This window comes from Scyliorhinus canicula, chromosome 2 (genome assembly GCF_902713615.1).
Source record: "Scyliorhinus canicula chromosome 2, sScyCan1.1, whole genome shotgun sequence".
NCBI lineage: Eukaryota > Metazoa > Chordata > Chondrichthyes > Carcharhiniformes > Scyliorhinidae > Scyliorhinus > Scyliorhinus canicula.
The window spans coordinates 93,213,653-93,226,125 of NC_052147.1; the positions used below are offsets into that span (position 1 = coordinate 93,213,653).

Sequence of the window (12,473 nt, forward strand, 5' to 3'; positions counted from 1 at the left end):
ACTGGGGGAATTCTGGCAGGGGGTGGCGAGGACGATGTCGAGGGTGGTAGGGTCCAGGGTCAAGCCAGGCTGGGGACTCGCGATATTTGGAGTTGGGGTGGAGCCGGGAGTGCAGGAGGCGAAAGAGGCCGATGTTTTGGCCTTTGCGTTCCTAGTAGCCCGGTGGAGGATCTTGCTGCAGTGGAAAGATGCGAGACCTCCGAGCGTGGAGACCTGGATCAATGACATGGCGTGATTCATTAAGCTGGAGAGGGTCAAATTCGCCCTGAGGGGTTCGGTACAAGGGTTCTTTAGGAGGTGGCAGCCTTTCCTCGACTTTCTGGCTCAACGATAAGGAACTAGGTCAGCAGCAGCTGCAACCCAGGGGGGAGGGGGGGAAAGGGGGGGGGGTCCTCAGGGGGGTATTGTTTAAGTTAATTTGCTTATTGTTAATTTATTTTGTTGTTTATTGGGTTTGGGGGGGGGGGGGTGGGGGGGGGGGGGGTTTGTTACATGCGTTCCGGGTGCCGGGGGGTGTTTATTATTGTTATTATTATTATTGTTCTGTTGATATATATTTTTCAAAAAATTCCAATAAAAATTATTTTTAAAAAAAGAGGCTACCTCCTTTATAGCATGTCGGTGAAAGCATGTTGGTGCTTCAATTTACAACATGAATAAAAATTATCATTGCTTTAGAACTTCTAATTTGTGAGAGCACCACTTAGAACCACTCAGGAATGAAAAATGGATAAGTGTCATCTAATGACGAGGCACGGTACGGTGACACAGTGGTTAGCACTGCTGCCTCACAGCTCCAGGGACCCGGGTTCAATTCCGGCCTCGGGTGACTGTGTGGAGTTTGCACTTTCTCCCCGTGTCTGTGTGGGTTTCCTCCAGGTGTTTCTGTTGGCCACGCTAAATTGCCCCTTAGTATCAAAAAGGTGAGGTGGGGTTACTGGGTTACAGAGATGGGTGCTGGAGACGTGGGCTTAAGTAGGGTGCTCTTTCCAGGTGCCAGTGCAGACTTGATGGGCCAAATGGCCTCCTTGTGCACTGTAGGTTCTATGACTATGACTCAGAATTATCACTGTCCTAATAATGTGGTGATTATTCCTGACCTCAGTCTCATCACATTTATTACCTGCAGTCCTTCATACATGGTCCTGTATTCTGCCCTCAGTTATGATCCTGCAGCTACAGTGTGGCCTCAGTGTATTCCAGCCTCAGCCCATCAGATATAATCCTGTAACTGTGTTCTGGCTACAGTCCCTCAGATATGATCCTATAAATGTATCCTGACCTGAGTCCCTCAGACATGATCCAATAACTCTGTTCTGGACTCAGTCCCTCAGACATGATCCAGTAACTCTAGTCTTTTTATAAATAAATTTAGAGCACCCAATTAATTTTTTCCAATTGAGGGGCAATTTAGCATGGCCAATCCACCTAGCCTGCACATTTTGGGTTGTGGGGGCGAAAGCCACGCAAACACGGGGAGAATGTGCGAACTCCACATGGACACCGACCCAGAGCCGGGATCGAATCTGGGACCTTGGCGCCGTCAGTTACTCTCGTCTGACCTCAGTCCCTCAGACATAATCCAGTAACTCTTGTCTGACCTCAGTCCCTCAAACATGATCCAGTAACTCTTGTCTGGAGTCAGTCCCTCAGGCATGACCCAGTAACTCTTGTCTGACTTCAGTCCCTCAGATATGATCCAGTAACTCTAGTCTGACCTCAGTCCATCAGACATGATCCTGTAACTCTAGTCTGGACTCCAGTAGCTGTATTCTGGCATCAGTCCCTGCCAGAAATGTTAATTGTTATTTCCTGTGTTTTGCAGACAATCTTTATGGAATATGACAAAGATGCTTCTGGTTTGATTGACAGCTATGAAATGCGCACTGCTGTGAATGATGCAGGTGAGTGGGAATGGGCCAGAAGTGTCCACAGAAAGAAGTTAGACTATAATGCAGGTGAGTGGGAGTGAGTCAGCATGGTTGTGATAGAATTGTGAAAACGGATACCTGTAAATACCTGAACAGCTGGACTTGAAAAATTTGTGTTTCCAGTTCTTGAAGTTTAGGTGCAGTCAGTAGACTGGAACGTTTTCAGACAAATTCTATTCCAGAAGGAGATATGAAAATGTTGATAAAGGAAAGGTTCTGATCTGAGGAGCCAAGCTTGCCCCTCTGTATCTGCTGCAGTCGCTGGTTCTTTAGAACAACATTTAAACTTTTTCATCCAGACCTTCCCTTCCAGTCACAAGATCCGTGGGCTCAATTTTGGTCACAAGTGTAATTGATTTCCAAGTTAGAAGCTCGAGAGTCAGTCCCAAGCCCACTAGGATAGTGAGGACAGCTTTTTTAGGATCATGCTCATTTCCTGATTAATGATAGGGGAACTTGTGCAACACTTCAACCAGTGCCAGCAGGAGAGGGGAAGGAAGTGAAATAGCCCACTGTGCTAAACCGGCTTTCATGCAGACTCCACACAGGTTTATATCTTGTAATTGGCCGAGCATGCATTAACATTTTGTTCTCATGGTTACACCAGTCAAAGCGTCACTCTCATTTTTATCAGTTGGAGCTCCTGATGCCTCATGTTTCTTACCTGGTGATAATAATAATAATCTTTATTAGTCTCACAAGTAGGTTTACATTAACACTGCAATGAAGTAACGGTGAAAATCCCCTAGTCGCTACATTCCTACACCTGTTTGGGTACACTGTGGGAGAATTCAGAATATCCAATTCACCTGACAAGCACATCTTTCAGGACTGATGGGGGGAAACTGGAGCGTCTGGAGGAAACCCATGCAGACACGGGGAGAACGTGAAATGAATTTAAATCGATTATTGTCACAAGTAGGCTTCAAATAAAGTTACTGTGAAAAGCCCCAAGTCGCCACATTCCAGTGCCTGTTCGGGGAATTTGGTACGGGAATTGAACCCTCTGCTGGCCTTGTTCTGGATTACAAGCCAGCTTTTTAGCCCACTGTGCTAAACCGGCTTTCATGCAGACTCCACACAGACAGTGACCCAAGGGGGAATCAAGCCCGGGTCCCTGGCACTGTGAAGCAACAATGCTAACCACTGTGCTGACAGGTTAGATGACGGAATCCTGTCATGAGTCTAATTTTTGAATATGCCTGCCAAATATGCGTCGTCAAGTTCAATATCCACTTTCTGGCAAAAAAGTACTAGAAGTGGTGCACCATTTTAATATCCCAGTCCTGGTCACTATGTGGAAAATGCAAAGCCAGGTTACTGCGGATTCTGAAAACTTGAAATAAAAAGGTAAATGCCTCAAATACTCAGGAGGTCAGACAGCATCTGTGGACTGAGAAATAGAGTTAACATTTCTGGTCAATGGATACAAGAGATAGGAGCTGTAGTAAGCCATAATGATTGTTGAGCCTGTTCTGTCGTTCACGACAATTATGGCTGATCTTTGGCTTTCCTCAGAGCCCAATTTGGGAAAATCGACCTTCTTTTAACCGCAGCTGAAGGGCGCAATTCATTGGTCTCTTCACGTCCAACCTGGTGTCGGGATGACACCGTTGAATCTTGTGAGACACATGTCGTGAGATTCGCGTTGCTCTGAACGCCTTTGCGATCTAGATCTTGTACTCGTTGGGTGAGAACCAGATATGCATAGTTAAATTAAACATTAGGCTAATTTAAATATGAATCTGCTGGATTCTCCTGGGACCCTGGTTCACCGGCCACGCCTGGGAGACCTCGCCAAACGTGGACCAGTCGTGCTGCTGCCTGGGGTAGTCTCCCATGTCATTAAAGATTCCGGGTGGTTTGGCATTGGGCAAGGTTGCACCCTGGCACTCCCACTGGCAACTGGGTACCTTGGCATTGACAGACTGGCACCTTGGTGCTGCTACCTGAGCACCCTGGCAGTGTCACCCATGGCACTGCCAGGGTTCCTGGGTGGCACTTCCAGGCTGGCTGGGGCATTGCCAAGCTGTCAGTGCCAAGGTACCCGGGTTCCAGGTTTCATATGCCAGGGGTCGGGCCTGGGTGTGCCTTTCCCATAAGAAGTGGGATGAGGGGGGTGCTCCAGGACTCCGGTAAATGTACGTTGGGTGAAGTGGAGGGGTTCGGAGGCTACGGTTGGGTTGCTGAGGGGGGGGGGGGGGGGGGGGGGGTAAAAGAACAGGGTTGCCTTTAAAAATGGCAACACAATCAGCGAGTAGTCTTGACTAAAGTACAGCCTCAATGGGTAGTCCCTCGCCAAGGCCAAAAACAAAGGGTAAACAGGGTCTTTCTCGGCACTGCAGGCGTCAGGAAATACCCTGCTAAACGCGCCTGAAACTGGATATAGATGTTTTTGGTTGAATTCTGCCCAAAATCTATTTCTTATTCCTGAGCAAATTACAGGTAAACCTCAGTGCACTCTGGACATTACATCAAATTACTTTCTACTACCCTTCTTCATATGTACTGCAACCAAAACCCTAGCCCTTATATTCTTGAGGCTGGAGCACCTCAAAACTGGATCAGACCTCCTGACACCAATATTGGGCTGGTGATACTGTCAGCAATGATCATCCTGGTCATATCTGAGGAGGAATTTCTTCAGCCAGAGGGTGGTGAATCTGTGGAACTCTTTTCTGCAGAAGGCTTTGTAGGCTAAATCACTGAATGTCTTTAAGACTTAGATAGATAGGTTCTTGATTAATAAGGGGATCAGGGGGTTATGGTGGGAAGGAGGAGAATGTGAATGAGAAACATATCAATCATGATTGAATGGCGGAGCAGTCTCGACGGGGCGAATGGCCTAATTCTGCTCCTATGTCTAATGGTTTTATGGTCTGCAACACATTCTCTCTCTGATATGTCCATATATTGAGGTGAAGGTAATAGAGGGCACTATAGTCCCAGATTAAAACTGCAAAATGAAGATATTGCCTACTACACTTTCAGCCTCACACATCAAAATGTTAAGCATTTTTTCCCAGTGGACTGTGCGTGTGGTATTACCGTAATGGACTATGAGCAGTATTACAACAGTGTTTAACGATGTTACCACAGTTGGCTGAGTGCAGTTAATTATGGGGAGGGTTTCAATTGCCAGAGGAAACAGGTCAGCTGTGCCAATTGGTTGGAACCTCCTTCACATCTCTTTTTCTCCTTTAGCCTACGTGGATTATGATATCCGAAGCCTATGGTTTGTTCTATTAGATTATAGCATTGCCAGGGCTGTCTGATTTTCATGTTTGTTGAACAATTCATTCCAAAATATATGCTGACCTTCATAAAGCTTGGGTTAGCCTCTAACCAAAGTATTGTGTCCACTTTAGGAAGATCATGAGGGTCCTTGAGAGGGTGCAGAAGTGATTTTACTGGAATGATTCCAGGGATGGGGCAATTTAGTTACAAAGTTAGGTTAGAAAAGCTGCCGTTCTTCTCCTTGGAGCAAAGGAGATTGAGGGGAGATTTGATAGAAATGTACCAGATTATGACAGGCCTGGATAAGGTTACAAAGTAAAACTGCTCTCATTGGCTTGATATTAAAAGGACTAGGGTACACAGACTTAAGATTTTGGGAAAGAGATGCAGGGAATGTGAGGGAAAACTCTTTTATGTAGTGAGCGGCAAAAACCTGGAACTGTCTGGCAGCAAGGGTGATGAAAGTTGAAACAAATTTCCAAAGGAAATTGGATGGGAACTTCAAGAAATTGAGCGGGGGAACAGAACTGAATGGATTGCTTCATGGAGAGCTGGCATGTACCCAATGGGCTGAATGGCCTCCTTCTGTGCCTTAAATTATTCTATAACCCGAGGAGCCTGACTTGTATGGCTTTGCTTTTACATAGAACATAGAACAGTACAGCACAGAACAGGCCCTTCGGCCCTCAATTCTGTGCCGAGCCATGATCACCCTACTCAACCCACGTATCCACCCTATACCCGTAACCCAACAACCCCCCCCCCCTTAACCTTACTTTTTATTAGGACACTACGGGCAATTTAGCATGGCCAATCCACCTAACCCGCTCATCTTTGGACTGTGGGAGGAAACCGGAGCACCCGGAGGAAACCCACGCACACAGGGGGAGGACGTGCAGACTCCACACAGACAGTGACCCAGCCGGGAATCGAACCTGGGACCCTGGAGCTGTGAAGCATTTATTCTAACCACCATGCTACCCTGCTGCCCCTTTTAATTTATTCTTTGGCTGTAACTGGCAAGGGCATCATTTTTTGTCCTTAATTGTTCTTGAGAAGGTGGTGGTGAACTGAATTCTTGAACTGCTGAAATTCATGTAATGTGGGTACACTAACATTGCTGTTCATGAGGTTGTTCCAAGTTTTTGACCCAGTGACAGTGAAGGAATGATGATATAGTTCAAAATCATAGTGTATGACCAGGAGGGAAACTTTCAGATGTTGGACTTCCCATGCGCTTGCTGCTCTTGAACTTCCAAGTGACAGAGATCAGGCATTTAGAATGTGCTGTCCAACGAGGTTTGACAAGTTGCTGCAGTGCATCTTATATATGGTGCATCTTTTATATGGCATACACTGCTGTCACTGTGCATTAGTGGTGGAAGGAATTAATGTTTTAGATCACAGAATCATAGAATTCTTACAGTGCAAAAGGAGGCCATTCAGCCCATTGAGTCTGTACCGACCCTCTGAAAGAGCACCCTACTTTGGCTCACTCCCCCGCCCTATCCCCATAACCCCGTCTAATCTGCGCATTTTATACACTAAGAGGCAAATTAACATGATCAATCCACCTAACCTGCACATCTTTGGACTGTGGGAGGAAACCTGAGCACACGGAGGAAACCCACATAAACGCAGGCAGGAATTAAACCCAGGTCCCTGGCACTGTGAAGCAGCAGTGTTAATGACTGTGCCACCATGCCACCCCTGGTGGATGGTTTGTGCAACAAGCAATTTCTTTATCCTGGAAGGTGTTGAGCTTCTTGGGTGTTGTTGGACCTGCACTCATCCAGGCAAGTGGAGAGTATACCATTATACCCCTGACAGGTGGCTTATGGATGGTGGACAGGCTCTGGGGAGTCAGGAGGTGAGTTACTCACCGCAGAATTCCTCTTACCTGCTCTTGTATTCACAGTAGTTACATGGGTGGTCCAGTTTATTGCAATTCGAGGGAAATGTTGATTAAACTGTTGGTGAGACTATCTGAGATGTATTATATATTCTTATTTCTTGTTCTTCAGGTTTCCAACTGAACAGTCAGCTCTATGAGATCATCTCCATGCGCTATGCTGATGAAAATATGAACCTGGACTTTGACAGTTTCATCTGTTGTATTGTGAGACTAGAGGGGATGTTCAGTAAGTCCAGCATCTTTCTCAGTGTCTTTTCCTCAATCACAATGAAGTCTGAAGCCTGTGTGGAGCACTGGGCTGAACTTTGTCCTTTTAACTTTTGTGATTTGGGTTTTGATTCATCAATGCACAAGAGTGTGAGAATGCCCCTTCTCTCATGATCCAAAAAATGACAACGGCAGAACTGAATGCTTTTTGAGTATGGTTCCATTGTTCAAAAGGGTCCCATTGTGGCACTAATTTATTCCTGGTGACTGTCACCACAATATTCCTATTGATTCCTCCAACATTCCTGATGATTCCTTCACCTTTCCTGATGACTCCTACAAAAGTTTTAGTTAACAAAATAGTTAATTTTCCCACCATTCCTGGTGTTTAGGCTCACCGGCATAAATGGTCTGTTTCTCCCATCCTTCCTGGTCACAACCCCCAACGTTCTTCAAGACTAAAATGCTACTGAATAAGCCAAACCCTCTTTCACTGTCTGCTTCCCTCCACGCATGATCAGATATCCCTGACCACCATCTGCCCCAATCTCAACCACCTATTCCTCCTGACCACCATTAGGATCTAACTGCAACCAGAATTCCCTCAACAGCAGCCCCCCCCCCCCCCCCCCCCCCCCCCCTCTAGACCCATCTACTCTTCTTGGTTGTAGTAAGAAGTCTTACAATACCAGATTAAAGTCCAACATGTTTGTTTCAAACACTAGCTTTCGGAGCACTGCTCCTTCCTTAGATGAATGAAGATGTATGTTCCAGAAACATATATATATGGACAAATTCAAAGATGCCAGACAATGCTTAGAATGTGAGCAAACATTGTTGTAAGACTTCTTACTGTGCTCACCCCAGTCCAACGCTGGCATCTCCACTCCTTGGTTGTGATCTTGTTCTTCAGGCTTCCCTTTACAATTGTCTCTCGCCTGTCAAGCAGATCGCTTCTGGGTAGGATACCGACTGGAAATAATTTATAGGGGTTTTGCAGTTAAAAAACTGTAGCAACCCGGGAACCCCATTCTTCTGGGATGGTCAGCCTCAAAACACTTTCCTTCACATGGAACGTGCAGCTAGGTTAAATTACAAGGTTCAGGTTCAGCCACAAACTGTACGCATTTCCCAGAAGGAGAAAACAGTTCAGAACAGTATTCTTATTGCATTGTTTTACTGGTGTTCCATTTTAAAATATACGAGACCAGTTCAGACTAGTATCCTTATTTCCCTGTTTTGCTGTTTTTTCTTCTGGGTCCTAAGCTATCAGGGAATAGCAAATTGTTTTTGATCTTAGTTATATCATCTACATCAGTGGTTCCCAACCTTTTATATGTAATGGCATACCTCTATACTGTAAAAGAATTTTGAGGCACACCTCCAATTTTCTCTGCCTTCTTCGCTTACTGGGATCTTCATTTTTAACTTTTCCCTGTCCTCTCTTCTATTTTTTTTTACCTCTCCCTGTCTCTCTCGCTTCCCCCAGGATTTTTGGGCCCTTTTTGAGTTTTCACTTTTTGTGCAGGTGCATGGGACATTTGTCTTGAGCTCCAAGTCCCGTTGGTCATGCGGATGGGCCTGATCAATGTAAAGACTCTAAACCACGCATGTGCGGCTCTTTCCCAGCCAGTGCATGCGCAGGAGGCCCAAGATTCATTGGGTCTTGGAGATGCCTACCACAAAGCTGAAGACAAAGGTTAGTTTTAGTTTAATTACATGAATTTTGAATCTGTTTTCACGGCACGCCAGTGTGCTGTGGCACATTTGTTGGGAACCACTGATCTAGAGTAACAACGAATAGATACATAGCAAAGAGGAAGTTCAGTTCCTGGGCAGACACATATCTCATAATTCAGAATAACGCTGGCAAGTGCTTCAAAAAAAGCATTTGTGGTCTCCTAAGTTAGGGACCATCATATGACCCAGTGAAGGATCGGTACAAAGTGGCAAGGCAAGGATAGATTTAAATATTGTAAGGAATAGTCAACAATTTGCAACTGCCCTGTATTATGTGGACATTCCATTTACTCAGTTGATATTGAGCCATAAAATTAGGCAGGCAGAAGGCTTGACCTCTACTGAATTTGCTGACCATAGGGTTAAATATAAGCTACAACACTGAAGCAGGTAATTTGGCCTGAACAGTCCATGTTGGTGTTTATCCACCACACAAGCAGTGTGCCCACCATGATCCATGTTCCTTTGTCCCCTCTACAGGGTAAGGGCATGATTGGGATTTGGCTGTGATGAACTTGTGCGGTGTTCAATATAGGAACAGTTGTCAATTCTCCACTGGCGAGACTTACACATGAGTGAAATACCTGTGGGCAATCTGCTCTTCTGGAACCATATTCCAAAGTGAATCAGAGGAGAAATTAGACAATACTCAAAAGTTACAATGATACACACCAAAAAGGAAGACATTTTTTTACACCGTTCTATGCTTTCCATGATCACTCTATAATGGGCTTCATTCTAAAACATTGAAAATAAAAGCCAAAGTTAGATGAAGGAAAACAACAAAGAAATTCATGAATGATGCAGCAAGCTGGACAGGCTTGATTCCTTTTCAAGTGTCTAGACTATTATTGTGTTCTCAGATTTACTGTAATTCACCAGTGTTAAAATCCATTTATGCCTTTGTGTTGTTTATTTAAGACGAGGCATTGTCTTCGTTTACCCCTTTATATTTTGCAGGAGCTTTCCATGCCTTTGATAAAGATGGAGATGGAATCATTAAACTCAGTGTTCTGGAGGTAGGTGCAACTGGCAATCACATGATTGAATCATATTTCTTTATCAGGGATAACAGTCCTCTCAGTATAAAGGTGTGTAGGTTTGGTGGATTGTCCATGCTAAATTGCCCCTTAGGGTGGGGTTGCAGGAATAGGGCAGGTTTTGGGCCTGGAAAGAGAGGTCTTTCAAAGTGTTGGTGCAGGCATCACTAAGAAGAATAACAAGGAACAATACAGCACATGAACAGGCCCTTTGGCCCTCCAAGTCTGTACCGGTCATGATGCCACTCTTGGCCAAAACCCTCAGCACTTCCTTGTGCCGTATCCCAAAGAACAAAAGAACTTGGGTGGCTGGGGGGGGGGGGGGGGGGGGGGGGGGATTCCAGATGGCCCGGCCCCATCAGATGGAGATTGTGTGAGACAATGGATATGTGGTCAGTGAGAGGAAAGGATCATTTTGTCTGACATTAATAATTCACTTGAGATAGGTCATCTGGGTAAAGGGGCAGTGAATCCGCTCCTCGATGATTGCTCTCCTCAATCAACCTCACGATCATAGGAGGTGAGGATTTAAATCACTGGTTCTCCATCGCCGTCTTGGCCCTTTCCTGCTTATTATGGGTTATCTTCTCCTGTGGGGACAAAGAGAGGGTATTGTGAGGCGCATGCTTGATGGGTCAGGTGGTCTGTAGCTGGTGGCATGTGTGGCCAATGCACCTGAACATAAAGCGGTTGTGCTAGTGGGTGCCAGTGGCTTCCGAGGAGGCAGCTCAAGGATCGGATGTGGGGAGGGTGCGAGGTGCCAGTCAGTAATTGTGGGGGTGGGGAGAAGGGAGTATTGGGAATTTGAGGGGTGACCGACCGGCAGAACTTACGCAGGAGAGGTGGTAACTTACTCTTGCAGATTGTTGGAGGTCGTTGGTCTTCTTCTGACATTGTACAGCGGTTCACCTGGTCATGCTGCTACTGCCTCCCAGATGGTATTGGTTACCCTGCTGCTAGTCCCCTGACCACCTCGAGGGAACAGGGGGCGGGATTCTCTCAGCCCAGGGCCGGGCCGGAGAATCCCCGTGACCGGTGCGAATCGTGCCATGCGATTCTCCACAGAGCGAAGAATCGGCGCCAATGGCACCGGCGTGGTTGGTGCACCGCCGGTCAGGGGCCGCTCTGTGCAGCTGGCCCGCCGATTCTCGGCCCAGGATGTCATAAACACGTCGAGTCTCACCGTTGCCGTCCTCACCTGCTCTCAGCCGGCAGGAACTCAACGTGGAAGGGTCGGGTGGTGGCCTGTGGGGAGGGGAGGGGTGGTCCGACACCGGAGGGGCCTCTGATGTGGCCTGGCCCGCGATCAGGGCCCACCGATTGGTGGGCTGACGTCTCTGGCTGGCGGCCTATTTTCTTCCGCGACGGCACCTGATTCCTGCGCCATGTTGTGTTGGGGCCGGCGCGTTGAAGGAAGCCACGGCGCATGTGCGTGTTGGCACCGGTGCTACTGCGCATGTGCGCATTGGCGCCGGTGCCACTGCGCATGCGCGGATCCCGTGGCACCCAGTTCACGGCAGGATCAGCAGCTGGAGCGGCATGGATCGCTCCAGTGCTGTTCTGGCCCCCTATAGAGGCCAGAATTGCTGATCCTGAGGCCCTGTTGACGCCGTCGAGAAATGCGACGGCATTTCCAATGGCATCAACACTTAGCCTCAGGATCACAGAATCCCGCCCAGGATGGCCCCATCTCACATCAACGGCACCGTAAAGCCTGGCCAGGTCAGCATCCCCAAAGCAAGGAGCAGGTCTGCGTGCTGCCATGCTTGTGTGTTGACTGGGAGTGAGTGGCGAGGGAGCGCTTAAAAGCAGATCCCTCTTGTTAGCAGCGAGGCGCTGAGCTGCGAGTCTGGCGAATCAGATGGAGAGACAGCCAATAATAGTGAGAAGCTCATGGGGGCTCATTTCTGGCAATAAGTGCTGTTAAATAGGGGTCACCATCTCATCAAAGCGGCCATCGGACAACACCCTACAAACAAACCGAAAATAACTGTTGGAAATGTTCCTGCTCAATTGCGTCCCTTGGTGTTTGGGGTGATATATTAGCAGCAATTGAGAAATGGCCAGCTAACAGGAAACAGAGAATCAGGATAAATAAACCATTTTCAGATTGTGGAACTGTAACAAGTGGAGTACCATAGAGTTTATTATTGGGGCTCAACCATTTACCATCTATATTAATGACTTGGATGAATAGTGTTATGGGAGCGGCATTTTCAGAACCCCAAAATGTGTTATGGAGTTCAACCAACCTCTCCCTTTAATGTATTGTTGTATTTGAAGCACACAGTGTGGTATTGCAATTATGGACACGTAGGTTTTTAAACACAAAACAATGTTTATTCCATAAATTCAACTTAACCTTTTAAATAAACATTGGATCACTTAACACCCCTTACTTCA

At 46.7% G+C, this 12,473-nt stretch overlaps 1 protein-coding gene across 9 annotated transcripts in view; it reads left to right on the forward strand.

Annotated features, from left to right (window-relative positions):
- LOC119956184 (calpain-3-like) overlaps nucleotides 1-12,473 on the forward strand; it is a 182,398-nt gene that overhangs the window by 153,940 nt on the left and 15,985 nt on the right. For 5 of the 9 annotated variants that reach the window (XM_038783139.1, XM_038783131.1, XM_038783183.1 and 2 more), the window contains 3 exons: nucleotides 1,826-1,904; nucleotides 7,193-7,309; nucleotides 8,819-9,009. In XM_038783139.1, the coding sequence (XP_038639067.1) occupies nucleotides 1,826-1,904; nucleotides 7,193-7,309; nucleotides 8,819-8,994 (372 nt within the window). In that variant the 3' untranslated portion in view covers nucleotides 8,995-9,009. Of the gene's footprint in view, nucleotides 1-1,825; nucleotides 1,905-7,192; nucleotides 7,310-8,818; nucleotides 9,010-9,990; nucleotides 10,050-12,473 lie in introns of those variants that run through there. The other 4 variants (XM_038783173.1, XM_038783161.1, XM_038783208.1 and 1 more) reach the window with 1 other exon arrangement.